At 43.4% G+C, this 25,363-nt stretch overlaps 1 protein-coding gene across 3 annotated transcripts in view; it reads left to right on the top strand.

The window, feature by feature from the left end:
- CSMD1 (CUB and Sushi multiple domains 1) overlaps positions 1–25,363 on the top strand; it is a 1,996,605-nt gene that overhangs the window by 1,746,509 nt on the left and 224,733 nt on the right. For all 3 annotated transcript variants that reach the window (XM_027049973.2, XM_027049974.2, XM_053217751.1), the window contains 6 exons: positions 2,913–3,029; positions 7,208–7,321; positions 9,002–9,097; positions 16,284–16,487; positions 17,709–17,833; positions 18,193–18,289. In XM_027049973.2, coding sequence (XP_026905774.1) covers positions 2,913–3,029; positions 7,208–7,321; positions 9,002–9,097; positions 16,284–16,487; positions 17,709–17,833; positions 18,193–18,289 — 753 coding nt within the window. The remainder of the gene's footprint in view (positions 1–2,912; positions 3,030–7,207; positions 7,322–9,001; positions 9,098–16,283; positions 16,488–17,708; positions 17,834–18,192; positions 18,290–25,363) is intronic.

The raw sequence follows: 25,363 nt of genomic DNA, 5'->3' as shown, positions 1-25,363 counted from the left end.
CTCCCTCTCTCTCTGTTTCTCCCCCACTCATTCTCTCTCTCTCTCTCTCTCTCTCTCTCTCTCTTTCAAAAATAAAACATTAAAAAAAAACCATTTCAATATTCCATATATTATGGAATGCAGGCTGCACGTTCTGGACTAGTTTATTTTAAATGTAGAATATGATTTTTTTTTTCTTGGTGATTCATCTGTTGTCTGCAGTTTTTCTTCACTGAAATTTACTGTAAATTGAACTGAAATTGAAACAACCCAGAGCCCGTTTCACGGGTCAGGATGTTAGCTGTGTTGTTTCAGTTTACATTCGATTCGATTGAATTTTGTTGTCTTTATGTATGAGGCATACATTTGAGTTAACCAGATGGATGGGTGAGTTCTTGTTACCATCTGTAGTTATGATATTATTGCTCTTTATTCATTTAGAAAATTATCTGTTTCATGCATTAATTACCAAAGAGCAAGAACATCTTTATTTTTCTTTTATCACATTAACGTAAAATAATGCCCATTACGGAAAAGACCATACCTATCTGCGTCTGAGGTCAGCGCAGTAACACGGACAGAATAATCATTAAGAATGAAGTGAAAATCCTATACATATTTTTGTCAATTTCACAAATGTTTGCTTGTGTTTAAAATAGTTCTGGTGCTTATCTAGAATGTGTAAGCACAACCCAATGCATCAAGGAAGCAGTGGACCTAAAATGCCAGGTCAGTTTCCTTTCATTTCATCTTTTTTTTTTTTTTTAATGTCTTATGTTATCACAAAATAATTCTCTTTCATCCTGTCCTTGAACAAAATAAATGTTTGTAGGTATACTTCCACAAATACATCACACAGTGTCCTTGATAAGATTTCTTTCTGTCAGATCATTTGAGCATCCAAATGTTACCCCAGTGGTGATTTGCTTCCACTTTTTATTTATACCTGTGGCTTAAAATTTGAACTGGATGGATTTTCTAGGTTTAAAAGAAAGGATATTTGCACAGTTACCTGCTTGAGTTTTATATGGCTGAGCAAAAAATAGATTTCTATGCTTCATGGTACTTACTTTTTAAAATTTGAACTGTAAACTTCTAAGGAAAAAAGTAGTTCTGAAATACCCTGGTTGCATTTATATGGATGAGGTGAAAAAAAAATTAAGTGATGTATCTAAATTAGTAGAATAAGTCACCCAGCATTTCATGTAGAACCTTCAGCTTGGGAGTTTAACTTCTATCAACAAGTTAAAGTAGAATTTTTCTTTTTAGAATTGTAAAATGTCAGTGTAAGTGTCGTGGGAAGATAAAATTATTCTGAATCAAGACACCAGCGGGAAGACCACACTCAGTGTAGTTAAAGAAAATCTCTACCTGTTGATCATAAGTAGATCAACGCTGTCAGATGCATAAGCTGTTTTCCCTTGAAACTTAGAATAAGACTTCAGTTTTCCAAGCTGTTGTGATGTATGGCTTCGAACTCTCACAAATCACGAATGAGGTGCTTTGACATTAAATGTCAACATAGTCCAAGGAGCTTTGTTAGTTGCGAAGAATGCCTATCAGTTAGGACTTGATAGTGTGTTAATTAACATTGAAAGGATTAAATATATTGCCTTTGATTTGTCTTTTGGTGCTTGAAAACTGTCTTATCAAGAATAAATAAGTTGTACAAATCTACTTTCTCAAACACTAAAAATGATTCTGACTTGAGGTCCATGGGGGTGTATCTGAGACCAGGAGCAGCGTGGTCAGGCTGCAGGCAGCGGGGTCCGGGAGGCTGGTAGTTCAGTGCCTGTCCCGGGTCACACTCTGCAGACTGGGACGTCTTCTGAAGTCACATTTGACGGATTGAAGGATAGGGCGTTTAATTAAAAAACTGGGAGTCACGAGACTAGGATTCAATTGAATGTCTGTTTGAACATGCTTCCAGAGTATTTTCGGTGTTGTCCCAGTGTTTTCAGTGTTTCCTTAGCAAAAGTAATGCCCAAGTGAATAAAATAATGAGAAGGAAAGTAAAGACACGCACACGCGCGTGCGCACACACAGAGCTCTGCACGTAACACTTGTTATTGTATCTGCCCTGGCTTTCTCGTTATGAATCAATTCAGTTTTCAATCAAACTTACAGAGACCCCGGCTTATTAGTAATTCTACATGCTACTCTTGAACCGAGTCTTTGAGATGAAAAGTTCAACAATGAAAAGCTAAAAGCAAACATTATTTTTTCTAAGCCCTGTAGTAATGTAAAAACAGTAGAAAACTGAAATAATTTTTGTAGCTCTTCAGTTAATATGACTGATGCCAACCAGAAAATTCTCGTGAGACTCAAAGTAACTCAGGAATCTGTTCACTTCAGGCTTGTTGTTAGTTTCTTACTAACATTTTCATGATCATTTTAGCACGTCTGGGAGAGGTTTTGGGATTTCCTGAGACCATCGTAGGTTTTTCTCCTAAGTTGTCTTTATTCAAACTTGGTACATCTCCGCTTTTCTTTTCCATCACTTCCCACAGTGAAGTTAAGTAGTTTTTCCTTTGGCCACTTTGTTAAATTTCTTTTTTAGATTTTTTTAATGTTTATTTTTGAGGGAAAGAGTGTGAGCAACAGAGAGAGACAGTGTGAGTGGGGGGGTGGGGAAGGGGCCTAGAGAGAGGGAGACACAGAATCTGAAACAGGCTCTAGGCTCTGAGCTGTCAGCACAGAGCCTGATGCGGAGCTCGAACTGACGACCCGTGAGATCATGACCTGAGCCGAAGTTGGACGCTCAACCCACTAAGCCACCCAGGCACCACCCCCCCCCCCCACTTTGTTAAACTGTTGAACAAACCAGGTGAGATGCTCATTTCCTCAGTGTTTTCATCCTCCTGCGGCCCCGCCCCTCACGAGCAGGTGTGGTGATGGTTTTGCACATGCTGTTTGCTTACTCCCTCTTGCAGCTCCCTGCGGAGGCCAGTACACGGGGTCCGAAGGGGTCGTTTTGTCACCAAACTACCCACATAATTACACGGCCGGTCAAATATGCCTCTACTCCATAACGGTGCCAAAGGAGTTTGGTAAGTTTCTCTTTCTTTAATGTTTTATTCGTGGTCATATTTGTTTCGATGTTAATTTTTCTGTCATCTTATAAACAAATCTTTCGGCTCTGACTATAATAAAAACTATAAAAGAAGACGACTTGTGTTAAAGCAACAGGTTTTCTAAACGTACACAGCATCCATTCCAGTTATTTCATCAATGTCCTGTAAAATGCGTAAATTTTCTTCTAAGATTCTGATCCAGAATAATCAGAGAGAATCAGTTTGGCTTGACTCATCCTTTGTTAGAAACTGGGTTTTTTTGAGGCAGGATGGCCAAGTGAGGTGGGCCAGGGGAACACTGGATACCAGTCTGCACCTGCATTTCTCAGTCCGATGCTGACGGAAGTCACCGGATCAGTGAGCTCACCTTCGAGTAGGTAGAGATGTAAAAGCGCGCAGATCCCCATGTGACCCCACGACACCTCGCTTACGAATTTCCCTCCTGAACTTCGCTTCCAGTCTGAGCCAGCTTTCCGCATGGCTTCTTCTCTAGAAGGGCCTTCCTGCTGGGTCTGCACTTTTCCCAGAGCTGGATTCCCACACCTCCAATCTCACTCTCGACCACGGACATTTCCTTTGATTTGGGTTCTGTTCTGGAGTAAACCAGATAGTCGTTTTTATAACTTTATAGACCAGGTTCTTTTTTTCCCAGTGGTACAGTGAAAACCCTACATGGCTAAGTTTTGTTTTTTTTCTTTACATGTAACGTAGCAGCCATCCACTCATAGACAGACAGCAGATAAAGATTCTAAGGCCAGAATCTGTTTGAGGGAAAACCTTTTGGAAAGTACAATTATAACACAAGTAAGTTACTTGTTGGGTAAGAAATTGGCACGCGGGAGACAGTTTCTGGATGGCAAGTAAGTTGTTCTGCACGTGTGCGTTTGCACAAGACGGGCAGACATTTCTAATAAATGTTAACTTGGTAAATGAGCGAGGTCTCGCAACACAAGTCGTACGTGACGCCCGATGTCACAGCTGAGCCAGTGGTCCTTGAAATTTGCTTTGATATACGAGTGCTTTGGATGACAAGCGTGTTTCCGGAAGGCGTTATGCTGGCAAACCAAGGTTTTACTCTATTTATTATCTACAGGCCTCTTCAAAACTGACAAAAACCTTCACCAGGAACTTACTTTAGCCTTAGGTGTTTTAGGTCACGGGCCCTTCATGAACCGTGTGACGAACTTGCTTGCTATTTTACCACACACCATGTAGTGTCTACCCTGGGCCAGTACTCAAGACTGTTGGGCTTTTCGGGCTGGGCTTTCCCTGGTGTTTAAGAGATGATGGACTTGCTCGTGGAGACCAGGGCAGGGGGACCAGCTCCCCAACAGGCAAAGGGCTGGTTCAGTTACTCTGTGAATGAGCGACAGCTGTTACTCTCATTTAAAAAGTGAGAGGGCTTCAGAATATCTACTTTGCTACAATAAACAAACAATAAAACTTAGAATAGCTCCTGATTCTCACTCTTTTTGCTTGACCATTTCCTTTAAACTAATGTCACTTCTTCAGCTCCCGTTAATTCGTTTTTTCCACCTAAGTGCTTAACGACATCCTCCAGTTACTTTCCTATTCCTTTTACTTTTGTTCATAGATAAACGGTAGAACATATTTATCACAATGGAATATAGCAGCCATATTCTATGATTTTAGTTTATTTCAAAATTTATTGAATTGTCACAACACAATTATGATTTCCCAACAGATAAAAAAAAGTCACACCTCTATCCTAAATATTGATCAGAGTTTCCCAGTCTGAAATGTTTAAAGATATACATTTATCACATTCTATCCAGGCAGAAAATTTTAATTTAAATTTTAATTTGAAATTAAAATAGTTGCACAGAGGATTAAATGAAAATCTATACTGCCTTATCTTGTATTATCTTTCTTCTTTTCCTTACTCTCTCCTGGGAAATAAATCAGTTCAACAATTTTGGGGGCACCTGGGTGACTCAGTTGGTTGAATGTCCGACTCTTGATTTCTGCTCAGGTCATAATCCCAGAGTCATGGGATCGAGCCCCACGTCAGGCTCTGTGCTGAGGATGGAGTCTGCTTGGGATTCTCTCTCTCCCTCTCTCTCTGCCCCTACCCTGCTCATGTGCTCTCTCTGTCACTATCTCTCTCTCTCTCTCTAAAATAATAATAATAATAATGATGATAATAACAAACAATTGTGATAACGGCCAGGATGAACAAAACATAGTCTGTGCCCTAAAATGCCCACTTTTTAAGTGCCACATTAGCTCAAGGTGTGGCCGTCGCTAGCTGGGAAGAGGCATGACTGTGGTGAACACAGGTCTTCAGATACTCCAATTCTCTCCCTGTTTTCACCCAAAGCGTCACCAAAGTACCTTTCTACGACAAAGCTTTGATCACGGAAACACCTTGATACACATTTTTCACTCCCATTTTGCCCATGAGAAAACCCCACGTTTTTAGGTCCTAAAGTCTCAGGTTGTGGTGGCTTTTGCTTTCCAATCCCCTCCTTGTCTCTTACCCACTGAGCGCCTGGCACACCAGACCTTTTGCCATATTTGTCACCTGCAAAGTTTTGCTTTCAATGTTCACGTACTGAAATAATTCCCTGCCCTTCATTCTTCCCCCCAAGTGGTTTAACTTCTCATGCCTCAAGGAAGCGACACTGCTCTCCCCACTATGAGACATGGACTCTCCCCCAGGGAGACCCCGTGGCCATGAGCACTTGTCAGTCTTGGCTGCCCGTTTGGGGCAGAGTCAGTCATAGGTCTGAGCTCCGCCCAAGCAGCTCATCAGAGAAGCCTCATCTTGGCCAACATGTAGACCCACACCCGTATTTGTTGTGAGGAGCTCAGTGCACGTTGGCACGTGACGGTCTTGGGACCATGTTTCTCTCTGGATCATCTTCAAATTCTGGTTCTAAAAGTTTCTTGAAATTACGTGTCTGTGATTCACTTTTGTGCTATTTAGAAGACCCAAGCGTCCTGCCTCCAACGTGATGAAGATTTCATTACTGGGAGAGGGGGGCTGCTATGAGAAAGGAATTGTACGAGCCAGAACCATGTTGAAATCATAAAATTCTCTTCCTCTTTCTAATTCTTTGTTTTAGAGCAGTTCATCCATTGGGAAAGTCCTCCTGGCTTACATGCTTCCTTTAATTATTTGTCTCTAGAAAATTATAAAGGAACTATAAAATCTTAAAATACATGTATGTATGTGTATGTATACTCTATTACGTGCATACTGTACATGGTGCATATTATACATACATGTTTATATATGTAATACATGTGTGTGACAGAATATATAGCATATCTAAAACACACACACACACACACACACACACACACACAAGCTATTACAGTTAGATTCCCCTCCATTTGGCCAACACATTAGTTCATTAGAATCTGACATGTATAATTGATACATACATATCCATTTCTTATGCAGAATGAGAATAATTTTAGTTTAAACCTTGCACATAAATAAGAATTAGTCGCTCGTTGCTTATATACTAAATCACAGGTGTTTCTAACTATTGTGGAGGCCTATATATTGTCACTTTGAGTGAAAAAGTTTATGAAGTTTGAAGTGCTGAAATGCACAGTAATGTTTTACTTGGAGGAGGTGTGTTCTTGCTATTTATATCACCCATGAGATAAATAAAATTGTGTGGTGGGGTCATAATAAACATCTCTATGGTATGTTGCTGACCTGTGTGTAAATCGCAATGAGTTCACGTGAATTTCACCTTGTAATAACAAGTGAACAATTTTAAATTCTTCACCAAACTGGCATGTTTTTAAAACCAAGAATTGTCTTGATCCCTGTACCTATTGTACATGAAACGAAACATCGTTAACTGCTCTTAAATAATGGGGCAGCTTTATGGCTATTCTTGTATTATCCTAATGTAGTTCCAGAAAAAAATTTAATATTCAAACAGAGTGGGAACAGTAATGCTATTCCTTTTATTATGTTTCAAGACACTGAGAAGCGAAATAAAATTGTTTAAGCCACTGAAAACTCTTAGAAAGCCGGGGAAACCAGTTCATGATTTTCTGCGGGAATCTTAGGAGCACTATCCTTGAGAGGAATTGGTACATAGGTGGTGTAAGCCTCCGTGTCTGTGTTTTTTAATAAGCATTGTGCCACCCACCCCTTTATTTTGCAGTCGTATTCGGACAGTTCGCCTATTTCCAGACGGCACTGAATGATTTGGCAGAATTATTTGATGGGACACACCCACAGGCCAGACTTCTTAGCTCTCTCTCCGGGTCACATTCAGGTAAACATTCAAAGCATTTGATCTTTAATTGTATTTAGACAGCCAGGGTCACTCATTTTAAACTTGTCTTTTTTTCTCTTTTTTAATGAGGGAGAAATGCAATCATCTTTGAATTTGCTTGCCTACTTAATAACGTTGTATCTTCGATATAAAATTTCAACTGTATGTTTATCTCAGATATAAAACCACTGACCATCACTTTACTTACTAAGGTTGTAGGAAATACAATATCCATCTCAAGAACAAAGGAAAATATCGGAAAAGAAGGGATAATAAATGATCTTGTGTGTTCTGTTTTCTATCCTATGTCCCCTAATCTTCCTGGAGATAAGCAATCTCAATCCTTGCCAACCTTGAAATACGTGCGTATAGAGATTCATCACACTCCCACAAGTACACGGTGCATACGTGTATACACATACACAGATGAATGTGTGTGTGTGTAAATGCGCGTAGACGTACGTGGGGCTGCATAAAACGGGATGCTATTTCAAACTCATTTTGTACGCCGCACTTTTATTGAAAATCACATCTGCAGTTCTTTCCCTACGAGAAAGCATATAGACCGAAAGTGATTCATTTCAGTGCTGAACAGGATTCAGTTGATTAGCGCAGCACAATTTAATTAGCCCCTCGTGGATTGGGACCCTGGGCAAACTGCAAGGCTTGTGCAGTCACTGCGTTGTCATCCCTGACCAAAGTCAAATTGTGCGTGTGGATCACGCACTCTTGCCAACCAAGACTAAGTTTGATTATTTCCTGTTTTTCACTGTTGTTAACCAAGGTCCTTAAGACCTATGTCTTGTTCTTTTCTGCCAATGTCCGATGATGGAACGTCGAGAAACGCATCAGAAGATACAGATTTATGTTATGTTATGTTATGTTATGTTATGTTATGTTATGTTATGTTATCTTAGAGAAACAGAGACAGAGTCTGAGCGGGGGAGGGGCAGAGAGAAAGGGACACACAGAATCCGAAGCAGGCTCCAGCCTCCTAGCTGTCAGCACAGAGCCCGATGTGGGGCTCGAACCCACGAACCGTGAGATCATGACCTGAGCCAAAGTCGGAAGCTTAACCGACTGAGCCACCCAGGTGCCCCCAGAAGATACAGAATCAAAGTACTGTTACCTATTGACAAATTCACCTCTGAAATGCTTATGTCATTCATATGCTCCTTAGTGGCACGTGAGAGAGACCATTCCTGTATAGTGGGTGTACTTTAAAAGGTAAAAATATATTTCATAAATTTATTTTTTCTGAATCTAAATGCTTTAGTATTTTTAAACAAGTTTAGATTCAGATTTTCTTAATTTTCTTAATTGAAGTAAAATCCTAGCAAGTAACTGTCAAATAAAGTTGATTCTGAACTACTGATAAATCTGATTCTTGTATTTCCCGCTTTGTCAGCTAACAGACTTACGATCAGTGCCTGCTTCAGAAGGAAGCATAAGTGAGATATTGATTAAATCCACATTTTAATAGAACGAACAGGCAAGACCAGTTTTAAAATCTTGATAGAAACAATGCGTCTGGGTCCTAAACCCAAAGGGAGATCTGATAAGAGTACAACAGCTGAGAGTGAAATTCCGAGTTAATAATAGTTATTTTCCAAAATATTTGCCACCACCCCACAGTGTATTCTACGGGTCCCACTAATTACCTCTGGTTTTCTTCGTTAGGTGAAACATTGCCATTGGCGACATCAAATCAGATTCTTCTCCGATTCAGTGCAAAGAGCGGTTCATCTGCCCGGGGTTTCCACTTTGTTTACCAAGGTAAGGGTCAAAGGTCACTGAGCACACCGCTCTGCCCTCCCCGACATCAGACATACTGCTGTTTTCAGTTAAAGCACTAGCCATTTCTGCATTGTGTGTTTTTCAATACTTAGGAAATTGAAGGTATTCATATGTTTATAATAAAACGATGTAATAAAAATATCACAATTTTGCTTTCTGACACTTAAATATATATGACATTTCTCCTGCAAAGACACAGTGACACCTCGTTTATGTGGCATCATCAGGAAACACTTACTGATCAAATCCCCTTTGTCTGGCACTGTATACTTTGCAAAACGATTGCATGCATATTATAGTTTATGTAACTCAGTCAAGTGTCTCATAAGAGTTTAGATTGCGGTACCTGCTTTCGTGAAATACATTTAAAGCACATTTTACAATTACACATCTTCCTGTGAAAAAGGAAGTCGAAAAGGCAACTTAACGAAATCAAACAAAACCCAAAATACCGTCCATGCCTCCGTGACTCTAAACACCCATTTTGTCTTATCTGTGTTCTGCTAACTTTTGCACCTTGACACCTTTATATTTATTTCTGAAATTGGAGCTTATTCAAAATGTCTGAGGTTGTGCAAAGTTTCTAAACAATGAGGATTGTTCTGTTTTCTATCTCTAGAGTCTACCTTTGTCTTGTCTGTTCAGTGCATGAACTTGACAAAAATCCATGTCAACTGTTTATACACTTTCAGAAGCACAGAGCGGGTCTTTGGATGTAGGTTGTAATGGCCGTGAAGCTTGAGATGTGAGAGAGATTACCATCTTGACGGATAAACTGTGTGTTCCAAAACAGGAAGAAAGACTTAGTCTTTCCAGGTCTCAATTTTGCTCGAGGCTACAGAGATTACTCGCCCCTCTTAGCTCTTTTCCTCGGAAGTGGCAAGTGGCCAGGGAGCCCCAAGTGTCAGTAGCTTCTGTCCTTTGCTAAAGACTTTGGAAAACGAGCTTGACATCATAGTGTTTGTAAAAAAAGAAAAAAAAAATTACGGAAGATAGCAATCTGTCATTTCACTTACAACTCATTTCTAATACTCTCACACTGCAAGACCCGTGCCCTCAAAATGTTTTCCTAAAATCTATAAACTATAAAATATTTCATCATAAAAACCTCACTGCTCAGGAACAAGATGATGTGTAAAGGAATGAGAAGGAATAGCGCCTTAAGTACACTTTTTAACCTGGAGACATTTAAGCTACTGACATGGACTGTCTTGATAAGGGGCTTTCCTTCCTTTTTGATAAAGATTAGACACCGAATAAAATATCTGAGGCAAATGACCCTAACTCTATCCTACTTACAAATACTGTCCTCAGAAGTCACGACTTTAAAAGGTATGTTTCTTGGCTTCAAGTAACATATCGCCATTAAAATGAATGAAAACAGAAAAGTGATAAGAAAAAATCATTTATAGGAGGAATATGTTTTCCTTGTCCTTAAGAGTATATAATGACTCTAACACCCTCAATATTTTATAAAGTCTCAATATACCTCCTTTTCTTGCTTTTTGTTCCTATAGTGAGTTTATGCAAAAATTGTCTTTTTATCAAAGCTAAATCCCTTGGAAGCAAAGAACTAGAATCATGAATGCAGTTTATAAATCACTTGAGAACACCTGGGGACGTTTTCAATACATCTGAAAAGTTAAATTGAATATTACTTTCTGAAAGATGCTGGTTACGTGGGAGCCAAGAAATTATTTGAAATCCATTGTATAAAAACTTTCTGAATAGTGCGTTCGAATACCACTTATGGCTTCATTCTTTCCTGAGTTACTAAAGCTTTAAATTGCACGGGGAGTTTCTGCACCTGTTAGAGACATTGGTGGCAAAGTAGGTAGCGAGGTCAGGGTGCAGGGAACCCGGACTTGACCCAGTCATTCCAGCATCGCTGCCTCTTGTGCTCCACTCCCCGGCCCTCCCTGCCGCCTGCTTAACAATGAGGCCTAAGTAATGAAGATGTTTCCATCTTTCTGATCCTGTGGAGAAATGGACGTAGACTTTGTTTTACAAAGTGTCCTAATTAACTTACATCTTTGCTGGTTTTCCTTTGCTTTCCACACCCCTTAGAGGCAGAAGGGTCTATTTGAAAGGTCAGAAGTGGGAAAGACAGTGAGTTAGGACCCACGAGCACCCCAAAAGAGGCGAATGGAGGGGATCCCTTCCTAACCCGGTGCTTTAAATACCTGTCCCACATTAGTTTGTCAGTGACGGCTCAGTACCTGTGAAGCCCTGCGTCCAGCTGCTTGGTGCTATTGAATTAAACACTCAAGGACGCTATCTACTCGGGGTGGAGGAACTACTTTCCAGGTCACGGGTCCTACAAGCTGTAGGGTGGACGGAGACGGAGAAGACATGGTGCATTTCAGTGACAGGCAGGCACCTTTTACAGCAGGTGGCTCAGGAGTCATTCCTCCTGGGGCCACCTTGCATCCCCCTTGCATTCTGCCACCACACACCTCGGCGATGCGACAGTTGACTCGAGAAGCAAAAGCTGTTGGTAGAACCTACCAGGAACAGACATCTGGAGATTCTCCTGGAGTGTGAGGGTCCCTGGGGCTGTGCTAACATTTCGGTTTCCCAACTGGACCGCTGTTGATGTTTGTCCTACATAAACAAAGTTCCCTGAAGACACGGCAGGAGCACGCCTCACTTTCCGATGTGAATGCGTTCAAGTGGCTTCTTGGATTTCCTTTCAGGCAACCTGGAGAGGGTGTCCCCTCCCTCCTCCCCCAGCACCCAGCGATTCCTGAGCCCTCCCTCCCTGAGCTCCCAGACCTACACACTAGCAGGACTGCAGTCAGCAAAGGGGATTCTGCACATTTTGATAATCTTTGGCACTCCGCAGAAAATGGATCGCGCGTAAAGTCAGTGTATTCTGGGGGCAGGGAGAAAATCAAAATTCATGTCACCCTAAGAAACCCACCCTGTGGAATGCTCACCTACTGTTCCTTAATAAATTGAGCACAGTCTGGTTCCTCTGGTGTTAGAAGAGCCCTTTTAGTCTAAATTATGATGTGCTTATGTTGCATTTGTAGATTTTTTGGGGGCTCCAAATACACACTTTTTTTTCAGGTTTTTTTAATGTTTATTTATTTTTGAGAGAGAGAGAGACAGAGCACAACCAGGGAAGGGGCAGAGAGAGGGAGAAACAGAATCCAAGGCAGGCTCGTGGCTCTGAGCTGTCAGCACAGAGCCCGACGTGGGGCTCGAACTCACGAACAAGATCATGACGTGAGCTAAAGTCTGACCTTGAGCCAAGTGAGCCACCCAGGTGCCCCAAATACACACCTTTTAATAACAGAATCAACCTTAGCAATATTGGAAACAACACAAGAGCCGACGTGCGTCGCCACAGAGACGACTGAGGCAGAGCAGATAAGTCTCCTGTCCTCTCCTGCTTACTCTGAGGCACATGCTAATTTATGGCAGGGTGGTTAAAAACCATCTGCACAACCCCCCCACCCCCGCCATGCTCTGTGTGTGCACGTGACTGAATGCGTCTATATTAAACTCGGCAGTCGACAGTGTCTCATGAGTGTACTACTATTTTTAACTCTCTTATATTTGTGCCTGGCTGTTTGCACAGATCATCCATTTTTCTTGGGTATTTCCATGCAGGATTCAGCACTTCATTAAGTTCTCTCAAAATAAGTCATTCACACCAAAGCTAGTAAACCAGGTAGGACATCTTGAATATTTCAGGGGGAAAAGGAGGCCATGTGTTTATATCAAGCTTCCCCTGAGCGCACAACGTACAAGTGTCAGTTGGCCGAGTTTCCGTCTTTCTGGACACGTTTGCTGTGTGGACAGCTCCATTCCAGATCCCCATCTGAAGCAGCCTCCCGCTTCCTGGCCTTCTGGCCTCCCGGTCTCCCAGATTCACTAGCTTGGGGCTTTCCTGTCCCAGGGTCTCCTACCTCCTACCTCCTACAGCAAGACTCACTGCCCTTAGCAGTGAAATAAACAGATAAACAACCTGGAAGCAGGAAGCACTTTTTCTGAGTTTGGTTAGAAAGAAATTGACGTGAAAATTTCCACGTGAGGTCCTTCCCAGTTGTTGAAGTACATGTCTTTACTGATTTTCCCCAAACCTATCTCCTTTTAGATGACATAAATTATAAGGTTTTCCACTTCGAAGGGACTCACATTTTGTATAAAGAGCTTATAAAATGCATACTTCTTACAAAAAAGACTGAGCATAAAGTTTTGTTCATAATTCAGTGATGTATGCTTGAATTCACTGACAAGTGATGGCTTGTCGAATCCTATTTCTCAGCTACCCAAACAGAATGATTTTGAGAAATAGAAAATATCCCCCATCACTAAAGAAACAGGCAAGCCAGCCTCCCTTAGACTGGCCAAGTGACTGCTGCGGGCATTCAGGTTTGTTACTAGGTTATTGTCGGTGTCTGGTTTTGTCGTCATACCTGCTCTGAAAGATGGGCGGTGAAGGAGCCGCGTGCGCAGACCTGGGCTGAGCTCTGGCAGTGGCTTTGGGCGAAGGACCCACCACGTGACATTAGGCTCTGGCTTCCCCTCGCGGTGGGTGCTCTGAAAGCCCGAGAGCAGCCCCCAGCCCCTGCACCAGCACAGCGCACCTGCTGTGGCCGTCACTTGTCGTTCAGTCCGGCACCTTCTCTCCTGAGCCGACCTCAGTCCCTGTTCACTTTCCGCTGGGCTGATTCCCCTCTTGCTTCACCGCAGTGTGAAACATTGACTAAAAGATACAGGGTAGTAACCACAGAGGACGGAATTTCTCCCTGATGCTGCCCGAAACATCCAGGTGAAGGGCAGGGACCGGAGGATGGGCCGACAGGGAAAGTGGCTGAATGCTGTTGGATGCTCCCCAGACGGTGCATGGACGTTTGAGGTCGTCCGTGCCTGCTTCGGCCCCGCTTTCCAGAGACTTAAAATTGTTCTTCTCCTCACTGGGGAAACTTCTTCCTCTAGAGAACAACCTTCATAATATCTCCCAGATGTAGGTGTTGTTCATTTATCTTCGTTTCCTTAAAAAAGGACAACTATGAAGTTCATGAGGAAAGGCTGAATAGTGGCCTGTGTCCGAGTGACCCTTGATGGTGTGTTGTGCCCGTGTACGGGGCCTGGAGTGGCAGTGATGCCCTGGAAAAAGTGCTCGCATATTTATTAAATATTAATGTATTATTAGAAATAGAGGGGCGCCTGGGTGGCACCGTCGGTTAAGCGTCTGACTTCAGCCAGGTCACGATCTCGCGGTCCGTGAGTTCGAGCCCCGCGTCAGGCTCTGGGCTGCTGGCTCAGAGCCTGGAGCCTGTTTCCGATTCTGTGTCTCCCTCTCTCTCTGCCCCTCCCCCGTTCATGCTCTGTCTCTCTCTGTCCCAAAAAAATAAATAAACGTTGAAAAAAAAATTACATTTAGAAATAGAAACGTCACTGTGTTTGAGGCTTCTTAGATAAGCGTGCAGCGTTTGCTATCAGTAGCTGGGTGTTTTTCATGTAATTCAGGACAAGGAGAAAAATTGCCATTGGAGACATTTCTCCATTTTGGTAACAACAGTAGCAAACACTTGAGAACTGATGCCTCCATGGGATGGTCTTTATCTATTTCCTCTTTGGCCCTCATGCTTCTTGTTCAACTGCACCAAAATGCTGAGACATATAAATATGCCAAATAGGAATTTTCAGCAATTTTTATTATGATATAGTTATTCTGCATTCTGTTTTTACTTCTGAAAAAGAGCCATTCTGATGTATCATTGTTTCAACTGTAGTGCTTGGTATATAATTTTACTAACTTTGCGTCAGAATCGTCTTCTGACTCCGTCTCGTAGACTTGCTTTCTTAGGAGCAGTTACTCAGATGCTGCCTGTCACTGGTCAGGTTCAATGCAAAACCTGATGTCCCCATGTTAGGAAAAGCAGTGTGAACATGGAGCACTGTTCTTCGGGAAAACAAGGACGCGAGCACACTGTCAGAGGGGGGCACCGTTGGATGAAAAAATGCACAGACTGAAGAGGATCCTGGACACGATACATACAAACGGCCTTTAGCTGCAGAGAATAAAAACAGATCATGGAGTTTTCATGCCCATACCTTGTGGATCTGTTTCTCAACGAGTCGTTCTGGAGTAACAGATGTCTCTGCGAGCTGAAGTATATTCCAAACTTTACCCCGTGCCCCTTTTGGGAAGCAGAACAATGTCTCACAGACAGTAGATTCCAGTATACAACCTAACAGACCCCTCACCTCGCACTGGAACGAGGCTCACCTGCCCGTGACTGTCAGCCGAAGACCAGACCTCAACGAAAACCACAGCCCAGGGAGACCCTGGGGGTGTCTCAGAAAGGGAGTTCTGGGAGGGGCTAGTTATGGGATTGAGGTTTGTGCCAGGTGATTTGGGACAGGGCTAAAGGCAGTGTGATTTTGCTTCGCCAGAGGGGCTGTTGGGGGGTGGGGGGGTGGGCCGTGTGGTTGGCCATCTTGACTTTTATCCAGAGGTGGAAGGAACACGTGTGTTGTTGCAAATGGCAGCATTTATTTCTGTTTTAAGGCTAAACGGTGTTCCACTGTATGGACATAACACGTTTTCTCTATCCCTTCACCCACTGATGGGACACTTAGGTTGTCTCCACAGCGTGGCTACTGTGAAGAAGGCTGTGGTGGACACGTGGGTGCAGACAGGTCTTTGAGATCCTGATTTCAGTGTTTTGGGGGATATATCCCCAGAAGTGGGATGCATTCGCGGAAGTGCTGGGTCATCCAGTAGTTGTGTTTTTAATTTTGTTATTACATCACAATAGCCGTATTATACTCACTAGACTCTAAGGTCCTTGAGGGTAAGTACAAGTTCTGAGGCACCTCGTTATCATGAGCACAGTGATTTGGGCGCTTAATTAACTTTAATTGCCTGCATATAGTATAGCTCAGGTCTCATAAGGCGCCAATGCTCCTGATGCCGCGTTTAACTCCTCTGAAAGGAGACTATAAGGCGGTCCTTGGGGTTGGTAAGAGGTTGGATGCAGGTATGGAAGTGCTCCCCACATCGTTCCCTCTAGAACCTGCGGAAGGCATTACTGATTTCTGTATTAACATAAACTCGTTCTGGACTCTCTCGACTCCTTTTCCAAGGAAATGGTGGGGCTTCCCCGGGAAGACACCGATGGCCGTGTTGTGTGTTTGCTTCTAGCTGTCCCTCGAACCAGCGATACCCAGTGCAGCTCTGTCCCTGAGCCCAGATACGGACGGAGAATTGGCTCCGAGTTCTCGGCCGGTTCGATTGTTCGATTTGAGTGCAACCCGGGGTACCTCCTTCAGGGCTCCACCGCCATCCGCTGCCAGTCCGTGCCTAACGCGTTAGCACAGTGGAACGACACAATCCCGAGCTGCGTGGGTAAGTGTGCCCGCAGGTGTGACGGCGTGCGTGCTCGCGGGTGTGATGGTGTGTGTGCTTGTGGGTGTGATGGCGTGCGTGTGTCACAAGGCGTGACAGCTGCATGCCCGTGGGTGTGACAGCGTGCGTGCCGCAGTGTGACGGTGTGTGTGCCCGTGGGTGTGACAGTGTGTGCGCTCACAGGTGTGACAGTGTGTGTGCTTGTGGGTGTGACGGCATGCGTGTCCACAGGTGTGACAGCGTGCGTGCTTGCGGGTGTGACAGTGCGTGTGCCCGCGGGTGTGACGTGTGTGCCTGCGGGTGTGACGGCGTGCGTGTGTCCACAAGGCGTGACAGCGTGCACAAGGCTGTTCCCTCCAGCTTCACAGCTGGACGAAGCAGCTTCCGATGCTCATGTCGAGTGTGCACAGCCTGATCCCGCTCCAGACCTGTTCAAGAAGCAACGTGTTTCCTCTGAAATAGTGGCGGAGCGGCTCCACGCTAAGTCACTGTGTCTCATGAAACAACTCATTAGATTCACGAGGATGAAACACGTTTTGTTGTACAAAACCTATCAAGTACGCCATTAACTCTCAAGCCCTGAGTATAGAGCATAATTTCCTTTTGGGGAAGAATCGTTACAATGTTGATTTGCTGTCTCGTAATGTCCTCTTAATAAATTTGTGCTGATGAAGGCTTGAAAATAACAGGTTCATGCCGCCCGAATGACAATGGCCTTGTTAGTTATAGTTTATTTGTTTCATGTTGCGTGACAACCTCGAGAGCAGTCGCGATGAGGTCTTGAATTCACTTGTACGTTTTCAGCGTCTCTTCTACCCGGATTTGCTCATAAATCCCCTTACTCTCACTTGGGGTTGCTTGTCTACATATGGAAGGCAGTAGTCTGCAAAGCTCCTTAAATCATCCGGATAAAATTATTCTGAACAGGATTCACTTCCGAGATGTCACTGTCAGGTACAGCCCCTTCTTAGCCTGAAGAGGTTTGCTTTTAGACACCAGATCTGTAAACCTTGGTACTATGGTAGGCAATAATCAATGATACTGGGAATTGGTAAGAGAATAGACTGAATTTGACCTTGGCCACCACATGCCATTGAAAGGACCATACTCCGTGTCAAATGTCTCTTAATATCTGATCACACAGCAAAGAAACGCTAAGCATGAAATTAATGCTGTCCTTTGCTGTACTTTATTTTTATGAGATACGGTTCTGTCTTTTAGTCCCCTGCAGTGGCAATTTCACTCAGCGCAGAGGTACAATTCTATCCCCCGGCTATCCTGAACCATATGGTAACAACTTAAACTGTATCTGGAAAATCATAGTTACGGAGGGATCAGGAATCCAGGTAAGCCCCTCTAGCCCGGAGCGCCTGAATGCACGGGGCTTGCTTTCTGTGTTTGTTTTCTTGTTTGCGTTGGTTATTTTTAAATACTTAAACCATAACCTGTTTCCCTTTTCTTACTTCTTCTACAACATGTTTCTAATCACATTTCTAAACTTGGGATTAAAAACAATAGATTTGGGGGCTAAAAGCTGCCCAAAGTGCCGTTTGTAGAAATTTGCAAATGTCGCTTCGTGGTTTATTTTGTGGGGTTTCACCTTTCTCTTTGGTGTATGTATTAAGTTTCAAGGAAAAACCCTGCATGATCAGGCAAATTTCTTTAAACCGAAAATACTTAGTAACCGAACACTGTTGTTTGCTAGATTCAAGTGATCAGTTTTGCCACGGAGCAGAACTGGGACTCTCTGGAGATTTACGACGGAGGGGACATGACCGCGCCCAGGCTGGGAAGCTTCTCAGGTACGATGACACCAGTTCCCTCTCGTCTTTGTGAATCAGAATCATCAAACGCTAACGAAATGAGCAACAGCCACAAAACGTTCCATGTAGACGTTTTCCTACAACACTCGTGCACATCCACATTCGCTCATCTAGTGTTGATAGTCTCAGAGCGAGACCACAGGGGAGCCAAGAGACAGCTTTGTTCCCAGTGAGCGGGACTCACGCTGGGGAGGTAGCAGGTAGACGGTGTTTGCATGTGACAGTCTGAGGCCGGGGGACGAGGGACCCAGGGATAGTAATGGCAGGTAGGGGTGAAGCAAAGAGTAGGTCACGGTTCACAGTTCCTGCGAAGAGATGTGCTGAGATCGGGCCGTCCAGGAAATTGTACTGCAGTTTGGAGCTTCGAGGCCTGAGATCTGTAGTGCTTTGGGATCCGTCAGGTTTGCAGAGCAGCTCCGCCCTTGACAGCAGATGTCACCAGACCTGAAGTGTAGGCAGACCCCCCTTGCTCTTTCTTCCACCTGCCGGGTCCACGGAAACTGCTTCCGGGTTGGCCTTGGCGTCTCCCTCCTCGCCCTGGCAGTAAGCAGTACTGTCCAGCTTTCTCTTCCCTTTCTTTTCTACTGGGAGGTTATCTTGTTTCCTCCGCCCTGAACAGCACCAACGTATCAAAATTCCCGACAGAGGGGCGCGTGGGTGGCCCAGTCCGTAAGCATCTGACTCTTAGTCTTGGCTCGGGTCATGATGTCATGGTTTGTGAGTTCGAGCCCCGTGTTGGGCTCTGTGCTGACAGCGTGGACCCTGCTTAGGATTCTCTCTCTCCCTCTCTCTCTCTGCCCCTTTCCGGCACTCTCTCTCTCTGTCTCCCTCTCTTCTCTGTCTCTGTCTCCCTCTCTCTCTGCCCCTTTCCGGCGCTCTCTCTCTCTCTGTCTCCCTCTCTTCTCTGTCTCTGTCTCCCTCTCTCTCTGCCCCTTTCCGGTGCTCTCTCTCTCTCTGTCTCCCTCTCTTCTCTGTCTCTGTCTCCTCTCTCTCTGCCCTTTCAGCGCTCTCTCTCTCTGTCTCCCTCTTCTCTGTCTCTGTCTCCTCTCTCTCTGCCCTTTCCGCGCGCTCTCTCTCTCTCTCTCCCTCTCTTCTCTGTCTCTGTCTCCCTCTCTCTCTGCCCTTTCGGCGCTCTCTCTCTCTCTGTCTCCCTCTCTTCTCTGTCTCTGTCTCCCTCTCTCTCTGCCCCTTTCCGGCACTCTCTCTCTCTCTCCCTCTCTTCTCTGTCTCTGTCTGTCTCTCTCTCTCTCAAAGTAAATAAACCTTAAACAATTTTTTAAAATCTTGACAGTAGCTGTTATCAAGATCACCGTCTTCCCTGTCACCATCATCATCATCATGACCTTTACTATGCCCTGATAGGGCCAGGCTAACAGAGTCCTAAAAATCGCACTCTGCGCGAAGTGCTGTCCTTGCCCTTGTCTTACAACTGAGGAGCAAAGATCTCCACATTTCAGAATTAACCAGGACTGCACAGAAAACTAAGAGCTTTTCTAAGAGTGAGCCCGGCCCCACAGACTGCTGCTTGTGGGGCACTGGCCCGAACGACATCTCCCCCTTATCTCAACCGCATCTGGAGATACCTCCATCCTGTCGCTCAGCAGGCACCGAAAGAAAAGTGGGTGACGGGCAGGCTGTTTGCGGTGCGCGCCACAGCTGTGATCTTACCACGCACTTCTTAAATTACTCCAGAGTTGTCTCTGGCTGTCAGCAGATGAAAGCATCTTTTTACGGGGCCATTTAAAGTTTAGTGTGAGACAATGCCAGTAGAAGGTATCACTCCTCACACGCCACCTGTGTTGGTCTGTCTTTGCGTGGTGTATCTTTGGGGACGTTTATGTGCGACTGCCCCTTCCAGACCTGCACGCTTCATCTGCTGTGCTGTCTCCCCTGGAAAGGTTCACGTCCTGCCCCCACCACATAGCGCTTGTCGCAGTTCAGCTTGGCCTGCGACTTTTTACACCGCCTCCTGTGTGTCAGTATGATGCAGATATCAGGCACCATGTTTGTTGTTGGGAATAAAAAAGTCTGTCACTAAAAACAACACACTTGCACATCCGTATGCAGACGGCAAAACGTAATAATGTTCATAATCATAATCATATACGTTTTCATCAAATGTTCATAATCATAATCATATACGTTTTCATCATATATAAATATAATGTAACCTAGTAATACCTGTAACTTTTGGCGAAGATGTAATACCACAGGCAGGTGTTGGGTGACGAAGGAGGTCAAAAGTTGCATTTGCCTAGGATTTGGGGGAACAAACGAAGAAATATCTTAATGGATGGCATAAAATATCTGGGGAAAATTATAACATCTTAACAGATGAGTAAAACATGGGCAGATAAATCCAAGAGAGAAGAAATGCTTCAGGCAGTGAAACCCTGTGGTTTAGTGTGTCTGTCTATTATACAGTGAACCCTTGAACAACATGGGTTTGAACCACAGGGGTCCACTTATACATGGAATTTGTTCAATAAACGGAGAACAAAACGGTAAACATACTTTCTCTTCCGTACGATTTTCTTGAGTAAAACTTGCTTCCAAGGTATATCTTTTGCGATTTTTTATCTGAAGTTCAAATTTCATCATTCAAATCTATTTTTTATGTATCAACTAATGTACATCAGCCTGGATTAAGCCTTCTCTGGAATAACTACTGTCCCCTGTGTGTGAACTTAGCTTCAGATGTGTGATGTTATATTTCTTAGTTAATATTAGGAATAGGTTGCCCAGAAAACCTTCTCAAAAAGACTTCTCAAAAGTCTTCTTCTCAAAAAGAAGTCAACTTCTCAAAAAGAAGGGTTTAACCTTGAACGAATTTTTCCACCTAATTTTCTGAGGCACGAGTGTGTTACTGAACACATTTACATACAACGTGTGTACGTGTTCTTTGTATACAGCAAGGCAGTTGTATGGTTGATTGACCAAGGTTAGCAGGAATGGCTTCCTAAATGATAGTAAAAACGATAATAATAAAAGAAGTAAACACATTGCCTACGTATGTGGCAAAGAAGAACAATACCAATCTTCTCTTTCTTATTTTAGTTTTTGGAATTAGGAGAACAGAACCTTTTTTTTCTGATATTTCACGTGTACAAAACCTATTAAGTCAATGGATGTAGACGTCAAGATGCATTTCTAAGTCAAAATCGGGTTTACTTTTAATAGTAAACAGTGTCGCCAGCTAAATGTGTAGATGTTGGCTACACTTTTCAATTTTTTTTCCAGGTTTCTATTTCAATTCCAGTTAGCTCACATGGAGTGTGATGTTAGTTTCAGGTGTACAGTATAGCGATTCAATATAGCATTTGATTCAATATCGCACTTCTGTATAACACCCAGTGCTCATCACAGGTGCCTTCCTTAATCTCCATCATTTGAAACCTATTTGGCATAAATACCATTGCAATGCAATTCTGACCACGACCACCAGGAGTTGGCACACACTGCATGGGTCGAAGGCATGGTTTTCCAACTCCCCTGAGACCCCAGTCCCACACTCAGTGTCCTTGGACCACCCGCCCTTTGACTGACTGGCTAAAAACTCAGGGGTTTATCTTAGTTTGAATCATTCTCTTACATAGCTCACAGGACATGAGAAAGCAATCTGCTAATAAATAAAGTGTATTGTGAAGTAATCATATCAGGAACAGCCAGATGAAGTGACTCATAGAGCGGCATCTGGGAGGGTCTCAAACATGAGCCTCCCGTGTCCTCAGGACATGTCACTTTCCAGACACACCAGTGTGTATCACCAACCTGGAAGCTCTCCTGAGCTCTGCTCTCCAGACTTCCCACTGGGTTTTCATTATGGAGGCATGATCCATTCAGTCCCTGGCTACAAGATTCGATTCGGTCTTCAGCTCCTTACCCCACAGAGGTTGGGAGGTCAGGCTGACATCATCTGGCTCAAAACCCCAAGCCGCTAAGTGCATGGCTGTCCTTCCCACATGCACAGCCACCACCCTACTTTTTGATACACATGATCATAAGCAGAGCTACCATAAACTCCGGTGTGGTCTAAGGAGCCCACCTGGAATAACAAAGACAGTCCTGTCAGAACAGTCCAAGGGTAGGGGGTTACTGTCTGGATACCAGGAACAAAGAGCAGACAGTTCATTTACTGCACAGAACCGCATATTAACAGTGCGAGCAGAGAATACACCACTATTTTGATTCTTTATCATTCTGAGATGTCACATATAAAAGGAATAACAAAAAACTACTTAGTAAGGTCTTAAGAAAATATAGATGATGTGTAAGTTTTATAACATTGTTCTCTGTCCTCATAATATCTGCCTTTGATCACAGTATTTTATGATACATGTTGGCTCGAATGATTTTTATAATAGATGGGGTGGCATAGAGGTACCTGAGCCTAAAACATCTCTAAGATAATCGTCGATACGTAGCCTGTATTCTTTTCCGAAATAGAAATAAGGATTCGTCATGTGTCAAGGTTGGGATTAAGAAATTCCTCCAAAAAAATCATCATGGAGTTTGCTGTTGCTATCACCTTTCTTGCAAAATGTAAGATGCAAACCTCTTGTAAAAGTTCTAACCAAAAATGCAAAATGCAGATGTATTGCAAAATTCCTTGCAAAAATGCAAAGATGTAAGCTTTTAAGAAAACTAATATTAAGTTAAATAAAAGCGGGTGAGCAAGCAATGTGATCAAAAGAAAAAGTCATTAATAAATAACATGTGAAGATATAAATCCAGTTTGAAGTCATCTAATTGGAACTAATAACATGATACATTATTTTATATAATGTCTTCTACCAAATTAAAAGAGTCTGTCTGACAATCTTTTCCAATGCACTTAGATTGAACTTCTTTATACTTAAAATCAATTGCATTAAATAATATACAGTGTTATGCCATATGCAAATATATAATAATATTATGACATTGCAGACACACTTCTTTCTGAAGTTAAACAGACCACTTACATCTTGTGGTTTAATATTCCAAGGTTTATGTATTTTTGAGATAACCTGATAATGTTTGAATGGGGGTGATTTGGTTATTTCTAAGACCTTCTCACCTTCCAAGAGAATAGCATTTTTTTGTGAGTGAGCCTAGTCAACCACATCCTCCTCCTCTGGGCTGCTTTCAGGCTTTGTCACAAATGCATATTGTGGGAAAAAATATCAGTGAGAGCCACGTTCACAAATTCGGCATTTTTTACAGTTGTAGCCATTGTGAATAACAAGGGTATGTTCAATGGAAAAAAATAATTCGTGGTGTATGAATATGCCCAGTTGAAAAAATAATCGAGAAAATTCCTGATTTATACTCTACACATACATGACAATAGTCCCCCCTCACCTGTACTTTTGCTGTACGTGGTCTCACTTACCCATGATCAGCAACGGCCCTGGAAGAAGACGATCCTCCTTGTGACGTATTATCTGAAGGTCAATGCTGACCTATAGCTATATATCACATGCCTGCATCATGCACCTGACTCTGTCCCACCAGGTGGGCATCTTACCATCTCGCACTATCACAAGAGGGGAGCCTGCAAGACGGTACGATATTTTGAGGGAAAGACCGCATTCGCATAAATTTTACTATGGCACCTGTTATAATTACTCTGTTATTAGTTGTTGTTAAATTCTTACTGTGCCTAATTTATAAACCACACTTTATCATGGGTGTGCATGTGTAGCAAAATGCATAGCATACACAGGGTTTGGTACGTTCCGTGGTTCCGGGCATCTGGGGGTCTTAGAATGTACCTCCTGTGGATAAAGAGGACTACTGTGTACTATTTTATGTAATATGGTGACAGTGGAGAAAGTGCTTCTCTTACATAGTTGTATATGGACCCTTTGGTTTCTCTGTTATTTTACTTACTGCTGCCCAAGGGAAGAGTAGTGCCCTTTCTGATGGTGAGAGCCTCTCGCTCTTGGACTCGGGTACGTAATGAGCACACCGCTGTGGAAAGGAATGACATCACAGTCATTAGCACTCATTCATCCTCGGAATAGTGGACCAGGCAAGGCCTGTGTGTCTCTTTCCTTCCCTATGATTTGGCCGAGACCAAGTGTGCGAGGGTTCTTCTGTCTTTGCACCGCAAGCTTTGGGGGAAATTATCTTGGGTTCTGATTCCTAGCCCACTGTTTCTCTCTCTCCATCTCTCTCTTTCTGCACACACACCGCCCCAAGTGAGTCCCAAGACAGACGCTGCTGTGGCCCCTCATGCTTCACCCACACACTGTCGGAAGCCCGGCTCCTTTTTCGTTTGAGGGGTATGTGGCATTTGTCCAGATTTAAAAAGAAGAGCTTTATTTTACTTCTGGCTATGATCTTCTCTTTATTCACTATCGGACAGACTCCTGAGGCCATGAAGGATGAATGGTTTCAGACCCAGTGCACACAGCAGGGTATCTTCCTAGCTGGAGTTAATTTTGTGAGGGATGGCATGGATTTTAAGATTTCATTGTGACTGCCTTTCTTTTCCCATTGCTTGCTGGGTGTGTTTGGAACAGTCGGGACCCCACAGAGTGGACGAGCAAGATGGTAGCTGGTCAGGTCAGAAGGCTGGGTACGTACGTGGGAACTGGGGACCTGAGTAATATAGTGACGGCAGTGAGAACCAGGTTTCTCCGTATTTGCTAAAGGAGTTAGAGACCTGAAAATGAGGCAGGCTACTTGGATTTGAATTAGAGGTCTCAGTGCAAACTCATGGTTTTAGTATGTATAGATGAAACTACACATGTAAGCCCGCGTGTGTGTGTGTGCGTGTGCACGTGCGCGTATTTCCCACCTCTGTCTTTTGGCAGATGTCAAGCAGCACCCCGGTAGCCAAGAACCCCTCTGGCACCCAACGCTGAGTTTCTGGATACCAACTTAATACTGTTTTTCCCTAGAGGAGCAAATATTCTTAGAGAAATGAAGCCTCATTTTTCAGGGCTCTGGTAGGAAAAAAACATTACACACACACACACACAATGAGCTGCTCTGTATAAAATAGAAATCTACGAGTCCATCCCAATATAAGTAGCTACATGCATAAACGAAATGAATGAAGAA

This window comes from Acinonyx jubatus, chromosome B1 (genome assembly GCF_027475565.1).
Source record: "Acinonyx jubatus isolate Ajub_Pintada_27869175 chromosome B1, VMU_Ajub_asm_v1.0, whole genome shotgun sequence".
Lineage (NCBI taxonomy): Eukaryota > Metazoa > Chordata > Mammalia > Carnivora > Felidae > Acinonyx > Acinonyx jubatus.
The sequence above is the reverse complement of the archived record's forward strand: the minus strand, read 5'-3'. Positions and strand labels throughout refer to the sequence as shown.